We start from the raw sequence: 20,097 nt of genomic DNA, 5'->3' as shown, positions 1-20,097 counted from the left end.
ACCTGGGTTGGCCGCGTGTAAGGCAAACGCCCTACCTGCTGTGCTATTGCTCCAGCCTCAAAAGGATATATTCTTAACTGAAAATTATGACATTAAGTTTACAGGTTACTACAAAGCAGTAGTAATTAAGACAGCATGGTACTGGGCTAGAAACAGACCTGCAGACCTGAGGTCTGGAACAGAGTTGAATATTCTGTCACAGACCCCCAAATATATGACCACTTAATCTTTGACCAAGGAGCAAGAAATGTGAAGTGGAACAAGGAAAGCCTCTTCAACAAGCAGTGCTGGGAAAACTGGATAGCTACCTGCAAAAAAATGAACTCTGACCTCTGTCTAATGCCAGGCACAAAAGTCATATCAAAGTGGATTAAAGACCTCAATATCAGACATGAATCCATAAGGTACATAGAGGAAAATGTAGGCAGAACTTCCATGACATTGAAGCTAAAAACATCTTTAAAGATTAAACAGCACTGACCATGCAAGTGGAAGCAAGCATAAACATATGAGACTACATCAAACTAAGAAGTTTCTGCACTTCAAAAGAAATAGTGACCAAAATACAGAAAGAGCCCACAGAATGGGAAAGAATATTTACCCAATACCCATATGGCAAGGGATTAATATCCAGGATACACAAGACACTAGTAGAATTGTACAAGAAAAAACCTCCAACCCCATCAAAAATGGGGAGAAGAAATAAACAGAAGTTTCCTCAAAAAAGAAATACAAACGGCCAAAAGGCACATGAAAAAATGCTCCACATCGCTAGCCATCAGGGAGATGCAAATCAAAAAAACAATGAGATATCATCTCACGCCACAGAGACTGGCACACATTGCAAAGAACAAAAGCAACCAGTGCTGGTGTGGATATGGGGAAAAAGGGACACTCTTCCAATGTTGGTGGGAATGCCCACTAGTCCAGCCTTTCTGGAAAACAATACGGACAATCCTCAAAAACTAAAACTTGAGCTTCCATATGACCCCGCAATATCACTTCTGGGATTATATCCCAAGGATGCAAAAAACTACAGTGGAAATGACAACTGTACCTACACGTTCTTTGCAGCAATGTTCACAATAGCCAAAATTTAACCCTAATCAAATTCTCTGAAGTTGTGGAAAATCTGAGGAAGAGATTTATAAGAAGGTGATCCATAGTGACCACATTGTGTCACAATGGTTTATGTTCATTGACAATGCATTTGAGAAAACAACCAATTCTGACGAGTTCGATTCCTCTGCCCCTCTTAGAGAGCCCGGCAAGCTACCGAGAGTATCTCGCCTGCCAAACACAGTAACAAGAAGTCTCACGATGGAGACGTTACTGGGCCCGCTCGAGCAAATCAACGAACAACGGCAGGACAGTGACAGTGACCGGATTGAAATCAGAGATTTATATATAAATGCATATATTGTTTCTCTTATTTAATTCAATAGAATCTGTGCCTTCTCTTAAAAGAATGGCACAATGGCCCCAAATAAGAGAGTAACTGTGATTAACACACTTATAACATGACTTTTTCTTTATTTATGTTTTAAATGTGAGTACATCTATTCCCATGAAACTCATTCTACTGCTACGAAGATGAGCAAATTATAAGACCCTTTTGAAGGTCTAGGAAATATTAGGGACACTCATTAGACACAAAATTTGTACTACTTCCTCAGGAATTATCTGATTATTCTTGTTGCTCTATCCCTCTAACTGCCTTCCCAGGTTATACAGCTGCTTGAACTCATTTCATCTTCTCTGTTTCTTTTCCTCACCCTTCCTGTTTTCCCTCATGACCAGTCTGACCATTGCTTCCCCAGAGTCAACCACCCATATCCACATTTCAGTTGCAATGATGCTGTTTAATAAGTGAAGGAAAACAGCAAATAGTTATTTAAGAAAAACTGCACTAGAAACCACACCAAGTACTTTTAATTTATTGTTTCATTTAGTTCTTACAACATACTTACAAAGAAACACTCACTGTGTCAATTTAAAAAAGTAAGGCTCAGAGATATTAATATGCCCAACATAAAATAACTTAAAAGTTGCAGAGGCATTATACTCCATAGACACTTTTTTTAGCAATCAAAATTTTATGCAACCAGCATGAGAAACTATAAAATCATAAAATAGATACAGTTCACATCTGTGTATCTAAGATATGAATGCTGTGCATTTTTAAATTTTAAAATTTTTACAATAGGAATATACCTTATTAACACAATGCCAAAGTATCTAGAGAAAATAAATGACTTAGTAGAAAACATCTTTTATCAAACTGTGGCTTTTTAATACTGTGGTAAAATATCTAAAGTGTCTCCCAAGTATATCCCACTCACTTTTATTTCTGAAATCTGTGACATTATGTCAAGATTTTTTTCCCTGTTACTTTTAAAAAATATCCTCACACTAATGTCCCCTTACCTCTCTCTCCTCTTCTCCTAAGGCAACCTTAATTATATTGATCCTATCTATAGGTGTAGTTTATATCTTGTTTCCCGTTTCTGTCTGAGCATGCTATTTTTACGACACTAATATTTCATCTATTATAGTAATAAAACTGGTACAGGTTTTATCAAATGGAAAGATGCATAAAAATAATTTACACATACGACTCTGCTTTAAAAATTAAGTTAATGGAATCAAATTCAACAATGTATCAAAAGGATGATACACCATGCTAAGTGAGATTTGTTCCAAGGATGTAAGGGTGGTTCAATATACAAAAATACTATAGTATATCATACAAAAAGAAATATAAAATTACATAAATTGTATAAGTAGATGCAGAGAATTTTTTTGACAAGATTCAACATCCTTTTATGAAAAAAAACCCTCAAAACGTTATGGATACAAAAAAAATAATATGGATACAAGGCTCTGTATCAATTGAAATTGTGCAGCTTGATGCTATGTGGATGGAACTGGAAGGTATAAAGTGAAGTGAAATAAACCAGAGATAAAAAAGACCAATTCCAGATGATTTCACTAATCTGTGGTGCAGAGAAAGATAAGATAAGAGAATAGACAGCATTAAACAATTGAAACCCAAGCACAAAAATTTGCAAGTCTACAACTGTACCTCATGATGTCTCACTAATAAAAATTAAAAAAACAAAAACAAACACTGTCCTCCCATTGTTCATCGATTTGCTCAAACGGGCCCAGTAACATCTCCATTTTGAGACTTGTTGTTACTGTGTTTGGCATATGGGCAAGATATTCTCGGTAGCTTGCCTGGCTCTCCGAGAGGGGCAGAGGAATCGAACCCGGCTCGGCCGGGCTGGCTGTGTGCAAGGCAAATACCCTGCCGCTGTGCTATCGCTCCAGCCCAATAAAAATTAAAAATTAAATAAAATAAAAAAGAAAGAAAAAAAGGCAAAAAAAAAATCATTGGCCTTGGATACCCAAACAGATCAACAAAGAGTGTGGGACAAAAATTGAACCAGAGATGCCATATGGACAGTGGTGAAGGGTGATGGGTACTTTGGTGGGATGGGGTGGGGTGGGGGGGGGGCTAAGGCTGAGAGCAGTAACTTTATATCAATACAAGCAGGAGAAGGGAAAGGGAGGAGGAGTTGATGGTAGTAATATCATTAATTCAAGAGACTAATGGCCATGCACAATAAACTCATTGCCACCATCATGCTCAATGGCAAGAACTGAAAGCTTTACTTCTTAAATCAGGCACAAGAAGATGTCCACCTTTTTTTTTTAAAAAGTATCTTTCAATCTCGTTTTGGAGATATTCCCCACAGCCTCAGGCAAGAAAAATAAAGCAAAAGGATCCAAATTGAAAAAGAATAAGGTAAAATATCACCATTTGTGGATAAAATAATATATTTAGAAGACCCTACGGAACCATTAAAATATTTTTGGAAACAATAAACCAAATAGCAAAGTAGCAGTCTACAAAACCGATGCGCAGAAATTGGTTGTTTTCTATATGCAAACAACTAACTAGAAGATCAAGAAATAAAAAAGAACCATATTTAAAATAGATTTCAAAAACATCAAACGCATAAGTATTACAAAGGACATAAAAAGACTGTAAGTGACTAAATAAAAAAAGATATCAGGAAGTAAAAAAAATACTCCCTGTTCATGAATTGGAAAAATTAACACTGACCAAATCGTATAGCCATAGAATTATAAAGATTAATACTAATTCAGGAAATAAAAATATATTCTGTGTTCATGGATTGGAAAAATTAACATCGATTGACCACATTCTATATCCAAAGCACTATACATATAAAGAGTAATTACCACCAAAATTCTGAGGATCTCTTTCAAGGAATTCGAATAAATTCTACTAAAATTTACAGGGAATCATAAAACTCAGGAAAAAATTCTGAAAAAAAAAGAGATGGGAGGTGTCGTATCCATGACTTTATGTTATACTATAAAGCCATAGTAATCTAAACTGCGTAATACTGGAATAAAAGAAGACTCTCAGTCCAGTGGCACAGAACTGAAGGACTAAAGATAAATCCTCAGAGATATAGATAGTAATCTTGATGAAAGAGCTAGGTACGTGAAGTAGAGCAAGGTAAGCCTCTTCACCAAATTGTGCTTGGAAGACTAGACTGACACATGGAAACTTTGAAACCAGTGTCGAATACACATCACCCACAAAAGTTCATTCAAATTGGATGGAACTCTAAGATCAGAGCATAATTCACAAAATACATTGAGGAAAACATAGACTTTACAGTATATGGAACTCAAGGTATCGTCAATTATTTGACTCCATTGGTAAATTAAAGTGGTTTTGCATGGCAAAAGAAATGCACTAAACTTTCTTTAAAAAGTCTTAAAAACTTTTTAAAAAACCTCACAGATGGAGAAAATAGTTGCGCATCATAAACCACATAAGGGCTAATAGCTAAAATATGTAAAGCACTCACAAAGGTCAGCAACAACAAAACAATAATCCTATCAAAAATGGGGAGAGGAGATGGACAGGTATTTCTCAAAAGAGGAAATAGGTCAGCCTATAGGCATCACCATCATTTATCAGGTCAAAAAAAAAAACAATGAGATAAAACTGCACACCGATGAGATTGGCGTGTATCAAACAAACTGGAAACAACCAGTATTGGCAAGGATGTGGTAGAAAAATAAAACTCAGTGTTGGTGGGAATGAGGTCTGATTCCAGCCTCTATGGAAAACGGTAAAGAGACTTCTAAAAAATATAATACTAGAGCTTCCATCTGGTCCAGTAATTGCACTGCTTAGTATCTATCCGAAAATAGAAAATCACCTGTTAAAAATACAAATGAAAGGTAGTGTGCACTGAAATGCTATGTACAATAGCTATGATATAAAACCAATACAAATGTCCAAGGACAAGTGAACAAATAACATTGTGGCATATATGCATGATGAAATAATATGTAGCTATAAATTACAGAAGACAAAATTTTATTGTTTGCTGCAACTTGAACAGAAGCGAAGGACATCATATTAAGAAAAACAAATCAGAGGAAAGAAGGAGAAATATTCTTCTGTAGAATATAAACAAAACAAGAGAATAGACAGTATCAAAACAATGACAAACTCTTGGCAGTTGTTAACGTGATTGAAGTTAACAAGGAGACGTGAAACACAGGGTGGTGGGAGGTCGTTTCAAAGTGACATAAGGATAGTGGTGGAAGATTCTGGAAACTTTGGTAGTGGTTAAGGTGCAATAACTTTATAGTCCACAGGGAGGTCTAATACCCACCCAACCGAAGCTCTGGCAGTAGAACTCACACCTACCACTACAAGGGCTCAACTCCATCACTTCATATAGATTCTCTGCAGAGACACCAATCTATGAATAACTTCAAGTACCCAAGCTGAAAATACTGGTGTTTTTTTTTTGGAGTTGGGGGTGGGTAGCCTCCTCCTTACCCCCCATACTTCCAAAAGCCCCTGCAGCCACACCCACCTCCCATACCCCCAACCGTATTGGCACATCGACCTAGACCATAGATCCTGAAGTCTCTGGACTGCACAACACTTCCTAACGCAGCAAAAAGCTTAATTAAGTCTCAGACAAGGACTTCATAACCCAGCAATCAGAAACAACAATTTCCACATAAATTGACATCTATTCATTTTAATATTTCAGTTTTGTTATCTAGTCCATTATAATTCTAGAATTGTATCAGCAGTTGTAGCTTTTTTCTACATTAGTATAATATTTTTTTAACATTATAGTTCCAAAACATACATAAGACTTTTATATAGTCCCCAAACATATTTGTATCCCTGGAGATCCTATTGGCTTTAGTGACTGGATCCATGAAGTGACACTAACATACTTTAAAAGCATGGACTCTAGTAAGTCAGGCAAACCTAATTGCTGCAAAAAGGAGAGTCAACGATATTACAGTACAGTATTATCTGTACGTCTTAGAATCACAAAGTGATAAATCCAGTAAAGCTAATCCAATGGGCTACCTAGTAAAAAATAAAGTAAAGGCCCTCCCATTGATCATCGATTTGCTCGAGCGGGCCCAGTAACGTCTCCATTGGAGACTTTGTTGTTACTGTGTCTGGCATATCGAATACGTCACGGGGAGCTTGCCAGGCTCTGCCGTGCGGGCGAGATCCTCTCGGTAGCTTGCCGGGCTCTCCTAGAGGGGCGGAGGAATCGAACTCGGGTTGGCCATGTTGGCTGCGTGCAAGGCAAATGCCCTACCACTGTGCTATCGCTCCAGTCCACATGTGGGCTACCTAGCAGACAGATAAATATTAAAAGATGCAAGAGCCCTGGGTTGTTTGAAACAAGCACAGTAACACATTCCATTTGTATAGTTCACTGCACTCTAAGGAACAGCTCCCCATGGAGTTTAACCACAAGGAGAGAACACAATTATCAGGGCAATGCCAACATCTAGTCCAGGTCCTCTATGAACAACCACTTTCATTTAGTGACAAGGTGTTCTCCTATGAACTTTATTATTCAATGATGACCAACAAACTTCTGAGCCTACTAATCTTCAAATTCATCGAAGTGAAGACTAGGAAGGGACTCAGGGGTAAGATCCTAAGTCTTCCCGAGGAAGTTCCTTGTCTTCCTGAAGCAAACAGGTGCATATTAGTTTGCATGCATTTACCTTTTCACCATCTCTCCCTGGTTCTCCTTTGTAACCTGGCAGTCCTCGAGCTCCCTGAATGAGGCACAACATAAAATTCTGTTAATTTGGCTCACTAGAATTTGTATTTCTACAATGTGTAGAAGTGCATCACGTACTTGTATTCCTGGAGATCCTGGAACACCGGGGGATCCTGAGAGTCCCTGATACCCCTGTAGAAAAGAAAATAAAAAATAATTATTCATCTTATTAACAAAGAGCAGCCCTCCATTTCAGGACTAACTTTTCCCCCCTCAAGTACCTTAAAGCTAAGAAAGCCTGACTGTTTAAGAAACTAATGGGTCCAATACTTAATTCAAAATTCCTATTTATATATATATAGATAGAAAAGAGGTGTTAACTATATCTATATTAATATAAACTACCCAATAGTGTTTCAGTAGAAAGGATATGCAGGTAGGAAAACAGCACTAGTCTTCACAACTCCCAAAAAAATGTTCTATACAGCTGAAGCATACTCAAAATATTCAAGAAAAAAACACTGAAAGAGGAGGATAAAACCAATGTAATAATTTCCTCCCCCACTATTACGGCAACTGAACCAGTCACAGCCATGCTTAAGACCACTTTCCACATGTTCAGACGAGCCTCACGCATGAAGGAACCAGCAGAGGAACCCAGGTGTGCAGGACCCGGGGTGAAGATCTCCAAGCCTGCTCGGATTGGGACGGGACTGGGCCTCCTCCACCCAGATCCCCCATCTTCCAGTAGCTAGGCTTTACACCCACCAACTGCCCCCAGTGCCGTGTAATCCCATCAATGGCCAAGACCCAGAGACTATAAAACCCAGCTCCCAGATATCTTATTATGTAGTTCTTACTCTGGAGAACCTGGCAGGCTACCGAAAGTATCCTGCCCACATAGCAGAGTCTGGCAAACTCCCCGTGGCGTATTCAATATGCCAAAACCCAGTAACAATGATGGGTCTCATTCCCCTGACCCTGAAGGAGCCTCCAATGTGGCACTTGCTAAAATCTCAGGCTAGGACGAATGGACATGTTACTGGTGCCTGCTCAAGGAAATCAATGAACAACAGGATGACAGTGACAGTGATACCAGATCATCCAAGTTAACCATTGGAATAAAGTAAGCCTTGGTGGTCCATTCTTCATTCTGAGGGTCTCTGCCTCTCACTCTAAGATGCTTAACTCCTCTTTTATGTAATGGAGTCCCTTCAGCTCTCTCTTCTCTAGAGAAACCCAAATTCTCTCTTGAATGCATGCTTCACACTCTGAAGCATACTCAAAATATTCAAGAAAAAAACACTGAAAGAGGAGGATAAAAGCAATGTAATAATTCCCCCCCCCCCACTATTACGGCAACTGAACCAGCCATGCTTAAGACCACTCCTATCTCCCTAAATAAAATTATTTCACTTTGCAAAAAAAATGCAGATCAATGAATATATTTCATATACTTGAGTACGTAACAGCTCCTGATGGCTCATTTCAAAAATCCACGGAAAATAACTAAAAGAATATGGCTGTGACTTGCCGTGTATTCCCCATTCTCAAAACTGTGCCGCCTAGCTGAGAACACTTTTATCCCTACTGCTTCATGCATATCCCCCCAGAATCTGGGTGAAAAGCAAACCTTCTGAGGCGTAAATTACTTTTTCCTCGCTTTGCACATGATCACAAAACTCCATGTCTGTCTGATCTGAACATTATTTTTCTAGGTTTCCCAAACTCAACGTCAACTTTCCTAGGACCACTCTGGTTGGCATCTACAAACACGTTCTACTTGAACTTAGATCCCACCATTTACCTACTCTGTTCAGATCCCATCTTTCTCCGATTTGACTGTTTATAAATATCTTTCAGCTGTCGAACATTTACACAGATTTTTTTTATTGATGTTTCCAATTACATCTTCATTCTTTTCGGGTGACGAGGTGGACAGCTGGGATTTGGGGTCACAACGGATAGTGCTCAGGAGCTAGTCTTGGACCTGTGCTCAGGTCTATGACCATATCTGTGACATCTGTGACCATCTGTACTGTCAGCAATGAACCAAGGACAGCTGCATGCAGGGCAAGTGTCTGATTTCCTTTACTTTCTCTCTAATCCTACATTTTCATTGTCAACTCTGCAAATTTCATTTCCATATGTTTTCCATGGATATTTGTACTGCATTTACCTACTCATAGTACACAAACTATAATTTCAGAGACCTATTTTTAAGTACATTACCTACAATTTCAGAGATACTGTATGTCCCAGATTTTCTGACATTTTCAAATGTCAGAAAATAAAAACAAGAGTTTTTATTAGGTTTTATAATAATCACAATGGCCATTTCGGAAATACCAGCCTTAATTTAATATTTCTGGCATTATAGGCACTTGTGTTTTATATCTTGTAAAATGCTCTTAGTTACTCCCAGATTGATGACTGTGTAAATTTTTTTTTTTATCACCAAGCCTCATCTTTTCCTTCACTTATTCATAGAACAAAATAATCATGCTTTCATCAGATTTTTTTTCTTTTTGGTTTTTGGGCCACACCCATGGTGCTCAGGACTTACTCCTGGCTCTGTACCCAGGGATCATTCCTGGTGGGCTTTATGGAACTGATGGGGTTTGGGGGGATTGAATCCAGGCTATCCAAGTGCAAGGCAAGCACCTAACTTGCTGTAATATCTCTAAAGCTCCTCCAGAATTTTTTACTTCAACTTTCTCTTCAGTCTCTTGCCTAATTCATACACATTTTACTTTCTTAGTGAGTTTTATAACCAACCTTTCTGTGTTAAGACCATTTTTATTTTTCAAACATATTGTATGTTCTCTGGGTGGACACGATTCAGTGCCATTAAATTCTGGGCCTCCCTGAGCTTAGACACTTGGTCTGATACACTCCGATAGCAGTGAATAGAGGATTTGGCATATTTTCATATCCAGAGTGCACACAAGTGTGAAAACTTCCCAAGGAACCACATTATGTTTATGTAGCTTTCAATAGCAACCTGAAATTGAGTACAGTGATATAGTTCATGTTAAGATCGACTTAGAAATTTTTTTACTTGCCATGATCATCACTTTAATCTTAGAAAAATATATGTATTTTTAATTTAATAAATCCTGGATCCTTTTAAAAAAAAGATTGGTCTAGAGAGACCATGAAGTCTGTCTACATCGATTTTGTTCAGCCTTATGTCTTTACCACCGTCTTTATCACAGAATCCCTTTCCCTCAACAACTCTGGAACAAAAGAGGCCGGAAATTGAATTTCAGTTCTGTCACTGCTTAGGGACATACTCAGAGCTACATCACTTATAATGCTGTCACCCAGGATGTTGTTTAGATGATTCAGAAACCTCTCTAAAACGTCTGACATTTACAACTAGCTCTTGCAAGTGGGAAAAAATTGGGAAATTTGTAAAATTGGTAAAAGTCACTTAAGTAGTATTTACCACGTTCTGGATTAAAGACTTCACATGTACTAATTCACTTTAATCCTTACAACATCCTTAAAAAAAAAAGTTACGTAGACTCAAAAACAACTTCTCCAAAGTTGTATCACTAGTAAATTGACAGTCATTCGTTTGAAGAAAATGATTCATGGTGGATCAGGTCTTCTGATTATAGAATGTGTAATCAGATAAAATAAGGCTATTTTGCCAGTCTGCTTTTAACTTGTTAAAAATGCTGAGTGCACAGAGGAAAAGAATGTTCATGGAAATCTTCAAAAGAAAGTTTCTATGGAAACTTGCTATTTATCAATATGGTTGGTCATCCGAAACAGTCACATTTAATAGATTATTTTCTTTCAGATTTTTCAACAGTTAAGTTAAATGTCATATTTGTGTTAGTGCTTTCTCAAAAAATCCAGATTTTGCAAAAAAGATCGAATGCTTCGTACTGTTTCTCCTCTTTAAAGAAGTTAATGTAGTCCCATTTGTTTATCCTCGCTTTCACACTCTTGGTCAGTTTTTTTTTTTTAAATGTGGGAATACTGCTATTTATTCAGCTATTGATTAGGCTTATTGAATTGGGCATAACTCCATATTACCTTTTTATTTATTTATTTATTTATTTATTTGCTTTTTGGGTCACACCCAGCAATGCACAGGGGTTGCCCCTGGCTCATGCACTCAGGAATTACTCCTGGCGATGCTCAGGGGACCATATGGGATGCTGGGAATCGAACCCAGGTCAGCTGAGTGCAAGGCAAAAGCCCCACTCTCTGTGCTGTTGCTCCAGCCCCTACTTTTTTTTTTTAAATTGAATCGCTGTGAGATACAGTTATAGAGCTTTCATGTTTGAGATTCAGCCATACAATAATTGAACACCCATCCCTTCACCAGTGAACACTTTCCACCACCAATGTCCCCAGTAAGTCCCCCTTCCCCCATCCCAGTCCTCACCCTGCCTCCATGGCAGACAATTTCTGCAGTACTCTCTACTTTGGGGCATTATGTTTTGTTCAAAATTTTCCCACCACCATTCAAGTCTTCCTGCCAGGGGAAGATGCTAGATCATTTATAGTCCCTTGCTCATTTTGCATATCATGGGTGCTATAGACAAACATTTCTGGAATTTTAGATTGTAGATGGTTGGGTTCCAGAGACATTTCTGTAGGGCATTAATCCATTTTGGGATTCAGTTGGGTATCTCTGGACCAGGACTGTTGGTGCACTAAGATGGCACCTTGGAGGCACATTGAGGGTGTGACAGCCAGGCCTATGAGCAGGTGGGGAGCCGGGGAGGGACAGCCTGGTGCCTTTGTTGCCATGTGGCAAGGAGATTTATTCCTGGAACTTGCATACCTGGGCCTTGCTTGTGGAAGCTCTTCGTCGCCGGGATTCCATCTGGAGTAGGCGGGGAGAGTGTACCTGCTCTGTCCGGGGTGCACCAGTGAAATTGGCTCCTTATGGGGCCCAGAGAGATCGCTGGCTCAGTGGAGTCTTCTGGGACTCAGTGCTGTGTCTCTGGCTTTTGATCTCTTTTGAGATTTATCTATGGGTCTCGGAAATAAGGCCATCAGTGAGCTTGTATAGCTGAGCCAGAGGTGGCTTGTGGGCATGGCTCCCACACACTTAGTTTATGGCCATTTAAGTTTTTGTAAACTTGGTCCCAAGTTCTTGGGCCCCGGTCAAAGGAACAGCAATTTTGGGGTGTCAGGAAGCCTGGAGGCACCATCAGGTTGATGCACTTACCCCGCAGGTACAGGTTGACCTGTTGGCAGCACCATACCCGCCCCCAAAGGTCAGTGGTGTTTCATCCTTGAAGATTTCTTTAGTTTCAATGTCGTGAAGGGTTCTGCTTATATTTCATCCCATATGTCTTATGGATTCAGGTCTGATGTTGAGATTCTTTGGACCTGATTTTTGTGCCTGGTGCTAGAAAGAAGTCTGGGTTCATTTATTTTCTTTTTTGCATGTAGCTGTCCAGTTTTCCCAGCACCGCTTGTTGAAGAGGATTTCCTTATGCCACTTCGTATTTCTTGCTCCTTTATCACAGATGAGGTGGTCAGATATTTGAGGATCTGTGACAGGATATTCAACTCTGTACCATTGATCTGTGGATCTGTCTTTATTCCGATACCATGCTGTTTTGATTGCTGTCACTTTTGCAGTACAGTTTTAAGTTAGGGAAGGTGATGCCTGCCATCTTCTTTCACCCAAGAATTTTTTTCTTTATCTATTCATGGGGTCTATTGTTCCATATGAATTTCAAGAGTGTTCGGTCTATTTCTTTGAGAAATGTCATGGGTATTCTTATAGAGACTGCACTGAATCTGTATAATGCCTTGAAGAGTACTGCCATTTTGACTGGTTAAAAAAATTATGGTACATCTATACAATGGAATACTACACAACTGTTAGGGGAAAAAGAATCTATGAAATTTACTTATAAATGGATGGAATGGAAAGTATTATGCTGAGTGAAATGAGTCAGAAGGAGAGGAATGGACATAGAATGATTATGCTCATTTGTGGGATATAAAAAAATAAACCATAATATGAGACCAATACCCAAGATCAGAAGAAACAAGGGCCAGGAGTAGTTCACAATTTGAACCTGCCTCAAGTGCTGGGGGAGAAGGCAGTTGGGATAGAGAAGGGATAACTATGACAGAGATAGTTGGAAATAATCACTTTGGATAAAAAATGTATGCTAAAAACAAACACAATAACCTCTCAGGATCTGTATTGCAAACCACAATGGTTAAAAAGGAGGGGGAGGGAGAAGGAGAGGGAGAAGAAGAGAGAGAAAGAGAAAGAGGGAGAAAGAGAAAGAGACTGAGGGAGGAAGAAAGAGAGAAACAGAGAGAGTGAGCGTATCTGCCATAAAGACAGTCTGGAGTTTGAGATGCTGGACATTTGTGGTGGGAAATGCACACTGATGGAAGTATGGGTGTTGGAATATTGTATGAAACCTGACCATGAACAGCTCTGTGTGTACCTCACAGTGATTCATTTAAAAAAATCAATCCACACAAATAAGAGGTAAGCAGAACATTTAAAACATAAAATTCAATAAAGAATTTAACGTGATGCATTTGTTACAGAGGGTGACTTGCATTTCAATGGATTAAAGCAACATGAAGATACTCAAGACTGTTTTCAACCTTATGGACCCTGAAAATCTCTAGGATATTCCAAGGTGCCACAAGTGAAAAATGAATAAACTTGAGGCCATAGCACAAGACTAGAAGGACAACTAATAGAACAGCAGGTCACTGGAGGAAAACAAGTTCAAGGAGGCCACGGACAGAAAAAGGTTAAGAAACATTGTTCTAGCTTCTTTCCAGCTCAGCTCTGAGTCACAATGTGCCGTCAAATCTCTAATTTCTTGTAGGTAACGCAATGAAGTGGAAAGACAATGAATTTTTAATCTGAAATAATCTTGGGCTGAAGTTTTGCTTTTCCTTTTCTTTCATGGGATTCTGGTTGTCACTTTGCCTAGTAAGTCTCAGTTTCTTACCATAAATCAAAACAAAATAGACTTCACTTTTGAGAACAAATAGAGACACAAGTATACATGTCTAGCATATATTGGGAATTCAATTAAAAAAGTTTCTTTCCTTCCTTTTGACTCAATAACTTTATACATGGGAACACTAACATAGAATATTACTCAGTAGCTTTAATGGCCACCATTGATATACCAAGAATTCCAACCACGATCAATATGATTCAACTATTTTTTTTAAACATTTATGCAGATCTAATGCTGAACATGCTCAAAATACTTAAAATTGTATGGTTTTGTCTTAAGATATGGGGTATTTAGTCATGTTCTCCACAGTAAGAAAATTGGGTTGTTGTTTTAATAAGATGAGTTCTTAAAAACATAGGTAAGGTAAAGGCCCTCCCGTTGATCGTCGATTTGCTCGAGCGGGCCCAGTAACGTCTCCATTGGAGACTTTGTTGTTACTGTGTCTGGCATATCGAATACTCTCGGTAGCTTGCCGGGCTCTCCGAGAGGGACGGAGGAATCGAACTCGGGCCGGCCATGTTGGCCGCTTGTAAGGCAAACGCCCTACCCGCTGTGCTATCGCTCCAGCCCAAAAACATAGATGTATTAAAATTAAAAGATTAATTTACTAGAAGAAGCATGTGTTGTAAAAAAATTTTTTTAAAGAAACACCCAAAAAATTTACCCAATTTGGGGAATCCTTGGGAAAATCAGTAGTAGAGATTAAATGAAGTTCATGGGGAAAATTGGACTAAATATCAGGAAAATGAAGGTTACCAAGGGAGAATATCATAACTCAGAAAAATTTCCAAGAACTGAAAGAAATAAAATATTGGTTGAGTCAAGCAGGATCCATTAAAACAAGAAAAATTTCCTAAAAAGTAAAATATGGTGTGCCTTTTATATAGCTGCTTTCAGTTTTTTGGAATAAAAGTTTTTGTGTTTTCTTATAGAAATGTTATTTTTCACCTGGTCACAGAATGAATAAGAGTATTCAACATTAATTTTATCATTTTACAATCAGCAGGTCCAAATATTCGTACACCCACATCTGCAAAAAACTTCAACAGTATTTATATATTTTCCAAAAAAATATGCCTGGGCAATTTAGGAAAAAAATATTCTCACTGCCAAAATTTAGTGTTGAAAAACACAGAATCAATTTAATTTTCCTCCATGATTCATAGTTAGAAAGCTCCAGGAAAGATGTATAGCATTAAAATGGAAATTAAGGAATAAAATCATCAAATATGTGAGGTTCACAATCTGTTCTATGTCCAATTCTAATCATACTATAAAACACTCTTCTGACCTAAATATGAAGATTTTTAATAAGGGAGACGATAGAGAGATTTGTTTCCTAACTTAAAGATAAGAATAAAATCCAGAAAAATCACTTTGCAAGCCACTCTTCATTTTTAAATGCAAGAATGTCATTCTAGTTTACACTCTCATGCACTTTTCTTCACAGTTTTACAAAATCCCCCAATCTCTGATAGACACTCCTAGGTACACACAGGGGGTGAATGGCAACACAAAATCAAGCGTCTACAGTGCATTCTCTAGTTATTGATAGATTTTATAGCTCTACATAATACTCAGGAATATTATAAATTTACATCTTTCCACATAAAAAATACTATAAAAGAGTTTATTTTCTATATAATCCAGCCAGCAGTCAATCTATGTGCTTTAACTGTTTACTTACTTAAATTAATTCTAGATATTTATGTATGCAAAATTACACTTATTTTTTGCTTTTTGGGTCACACCTGGCAACGCTCAGGGGTTACTCCTGGTTATGCACTCAGGAGTCACTCCTGGCTGTGCTCTGGGGGACCATATGGGATGCTGGGAATTGAACCCAGGTCGGCCACGTGCAGGGCAAACGCCCTACCTGCTGTGCTATCACTCCTGCCCCCCAAATTACACATTTATTTATGTAATATTACACCACTTTCTAAAGTGCTATGAAAGAATTTTAACGCCATGGGTTGTGGACATGAGAAGCTTTCGAAATAACAAGCTCAAAGAAATACCAAGAGAAGCACAATGTCTAGATGGTAGTTTTTTTAATGTGTCACAGAGCATAAGAGGATCAAACATATTCAGAGAGAAAAGAACCATGGAAAAGATAATATTAGCACTAGAAGAGTGAAACTTAGACTTAAAACTTGTTTAGTTGCATAGCTTTAGTTGTGAGTCTTTGATCTTCTAGTGACTATCAGAAAGACCACATATTAAGACTTGAGCTTTGAAAGTTTCACATTCTACACTGTGGAGGATAGAATCTAGGGGATAAGAAAAATGATGAGGACGACTGTGAAGTCCTTAAAGAGGAGAATATTAGCTAGAACTTGAATCCATTTAGGGTTATTTAGATTAACCTCATGACTTGCTAGAGAAGAGCAATTTAGTTAGTATTGTAGAAAGACACTCAGGTTTTTGGCTTGTGTAGTAAGATGGTTGATTTTAACACTGTTTGAGAAACTATAGTAGAATTAATTACAAATACTTAGTAACACAGAGATATTTTAAAATATTTTACAGATATATTCAATTTACATTTGACAACAAGCATTTTGCTTTCAGGTGGGGAGAACTAAATCTCTTTTCAAAGAAAAATAAGCTACATTTACTAAAATGAAATCTCACCCTACCTCCATTAGGTAAAGATGGATGGATGATAAATTCAAAGCAATACCATCCTGTTATCTATAATAATTTTCTTTAGCTAAACACATGAACCTAGAATCTTCTGATCCGTAGTCAGACGCGTTATCCATTGCGCCACACATGAAAGAACTCTACTAATTTTTTTTACAATAATCTCTGCAGGCAGAGGTCGACTCTGAGATTCATGAGTTTTTATTAAACCTATGTCAACTGTCTCGATTCTCTCAGTAAAGTTACATTTCAAATTGATCTGAACCGAGGAAGTGGATCAGCAATAGAGCTCATGTCCCACACATGAGACCCTGGAGTCAATCCCTGATACCACCAAAAATAAATAAATTAAAGTGATACCATGGTTATAAATAAAGGAGGAGAATGCACACCATTTTGAGGCAACTAATATTATTTGTTTAATAATTTATGTATATATGGAGGGTCCCAAACTGTCCTCAGGAATCCAGAGGACACTCCCAATGGTTCTCAGCTAACCAGGCTGGCCAGTGATTCCATGTGAGGACCCAAGGATTGGAGCTGCTTGGATCATGTTTTGTCAGGACTTCTTGGGACACCCCAGCATTGCTTAGAGGTCTCCAGAGTCACATCTGGCAATGCTTATGGTCTAAATGGCTGAATCCTCTGATTCTCATGGGACAATGTAGTTCATGGAGTCAACCACAGGTGGATACACACAAAGCATGTGTTCTAACCCCTGTACTACCTCTCTGGCCATTTCCTCCTCTGACTTTACTACTTTTTCCATAATATTTATCATCTCTGATGATATTTATTTATTAAATGTTATGATTGGAAGTTCATGATCTGTCTCTTCCTAATAGTTTCAAACCAGCTATAAGATCTTGTCTATTTTGCTCACTACTATGTTCTTCACACCTAGAATATTGGTAGAAACATGATATCCACATGCCAAATATTGGATACATCATTAAATGAAAGATGAGAAAACATGTAAAAAATTATTGAGTCTAATTTGTCACTTCTAGTGGCCAATTTAAAAATACTAACAAGAATCACTTTGTATTCATAGAGATTACATTTAAAAGATACTGTATAAGCATAATTTACCTTTTTATTTTTTATTATTTTTGCCTTTTGGGCCACAACTAGTGATGCACAGGGGCTATTCCTGGCTTTGCACTCAAGAATTACTCCTGGAAATGCTCAGGGGACCATAAGGGATGCTGGGAATAGAACCCGGGTCGGCCATGTGCAAGGCAAATGCCTTACCTGATGTGCTATCACTCCAGCCCACATAATTTGCCTTCAAAATCATTAATATTAAGTGTATTTTTGAACAATAAATTGAGTGTCTTAATTAAACAAGTAACTACAAATATAATGTATCAAATAAACATAAATATAAATCTGTAAAATAAAAGAGGTAAATATGAAAAAACCACATATGAGACTTATATTAAAAATAGTGTTAGAGAAAATTACCAACTAAAGTTTGTCTAGGAAACATAGGTGAAAAAGACTAATTAGGGGTGATGGGGAGTGTCAGGCCACACCCAGCTATCGTCCAGAGCTTACCCTTTTTTTTTCTTTTTATAAAGTAGTTCACATTATTTGATTACACTTAATATTTAAACACCAATCCCACCACCATTACACCTTCCCGCTATCATAGTTTGGATGTTTCCATCTCAAACCCCTGCCCCAAAGCAAAACCGAAAAAAATTTATTTTGTATTGTTTGTTATGAAAAAAACACTGAAACTGCTCCAAAGAAACTTCCCTTAGGAGAGAGTGTGTGAAGATTGTTGTATTTCACCCAGGGGTCATTAGGCCCTTGTATAAGGGATTACTATTATGTTATTAAAGGTTGAGCCTTATGTGCTTATATATATGTGTGTGTATATATATACACACACACATATACATATTCTGTAAATATATATTTCCTTCTAAGATTGGTTGCCTTCTAGTTTAAGTCCCTGATACTCTTGGGATATGAATGGTGTGAGGTATGAAGTGTCTTGTGGCTGCTTTGCGGCCATGCAGTCCAGGGATAGGTTCACTCATGGGTGAGCCTTGGCCTGAGTGTGTGGAAAGTGTCCATGAGCATGGCGGTGGTTGAGTTCTGGAGAATTTCAGCTGCCAGGGCTGGGTTCCTTGGGGCGGGGAGGGGGTCTCACAGAGTTTACTCTTATCCCTGTGGTTAGGAATCATTCTTGGAGATACTCAACAGACCATAGTGATACTAGGGATGGATGGAATCTGAATCACTTGTAATAGGAGTATCTTACCCTGGACTTTATCTCTGACCTGAGATTAAAGTTGGGGTTTTCCTTTCTAAACTCGGTTTAAAACATTTTGGAGGGACTAAGTTTTTAGTAAATTTTTATAGAAAAAGGAGATAAACTACCCTGCTTAGGATAGTTCACTCAAAACATATGGTCTATATTTTAGTGTGTGTGTGTGTGTGTGTGTGTGTGTGTGTATGTGTGTTTAACAGAGATACTGAAACAATAAACACTTTACTAAGAAACCCAGCTGAAGTGAGAACTCAGGTAGAAACAATTCTCTCTTAAAGGGTGTTTCATACACCTCATAATTAAGCAACTTCATATGATTTGCTTTTCCAAACTAAGTAATGCTCATTCCGTTGGCTTCTGTCCTAACATATCCCATTTTCCAGGTCTTTAATCTTCATGGCACTCAGCCCCAAATTCCCCACAGCTCTTAAACTTTTGAGTTCACAATTGGTACCATATTTAGTAAAGAGCCTAAAAGAAGAAAAATGTTAAAAGCTTGTCTCCTGGGTCTTTATTGTCCTATTATTAATAATTCACACCCCCCCCCCCCCATCAAGCCTACTTTGCAAGCAGAAATTCTAGCTTTTCTTCCCTTCCAGCTATCTCCCATCACGATTCTTCAAGATACAGACTAACATCTCTTGTTTTGATTATACCTGAAATTCATTCAGTCCTCCTTTACCAGCTATCTTCTTGGTTCTTAAGTTTTTCCCAGAAAAACTCTTCTGCAAATGAGTTCCAGATTCTACATATCCCTAGAGTATCCTAAACTCTAGAAGCATTGTATGACTGAAACCCAATCATAAGCCAACCCTAACACTCCAAAGAGGTACATACTGTAATCTTTCTTAATGTAAGTATTATATAATTACTAATTATGCCAAAATTTGTTACACCAGCTCCTTAGGCTGTTCCATTACATATGCTGACCCTCTCTCCGACAAAGTTAAATAATACCTTCTAGACAAGTAGAAGTCGTACATTTACTCTGATTGAAATTCCTTGTTAGAATAGCCATTCTTTAGACTCATCAAAAAAATTTGGAATTTCCATGCTGGAACCATAGCACGGC

The 20,097-nt window shown here is 38.0% G+C and overlaps 1 protein-coding gene across 1 annotated transcript in view; it reads right to left on the bottom strand.

The window, feature by feature from the left end:
• COL21A1 (collagen type XXI alpha 1 chain) overlaps positions 1-20,097 on the bottom strand; it is a 133,328-nt gene that overhangs the window by 69,395 nt on the left and 43,836 nt on the right. Inside the window, exons 10-11 of the mRNA XM_056108986.1 lie at positions 7,251-7,304; positions 7,114-7,167 (exon numbers count right to left, since the gene is read on the bottom strand). Of these exons, the coding sequence (XP_055964961.1) occupies positions 7,114-7,167; positions 7,251-7,304 (108 nt within the window). The remainder of the gene's footprint in view (positions 1-7,113; positions 7,168-7,250; positions 7,305-20,097) is intronic.

The sequence above is a fragment of the Sorex fumeus genome, unplaced genomic scaffold, assembly GCF_029834395.1.
Source record: "Sorex fumeus unplaced genomic scaffold, SorFum_2.1 ptg000241l, whole genome shotgun sequence".
Taxonomy (NCBI): Eukaryota; Metazoa; Chordata; class Mammalia; order Eulipotyphla; family Soricidae; genus Sorex; species Sorex fumeus.
This window is presented reverse-complemented; position numbering and strand designations above follow the sequence as displayed.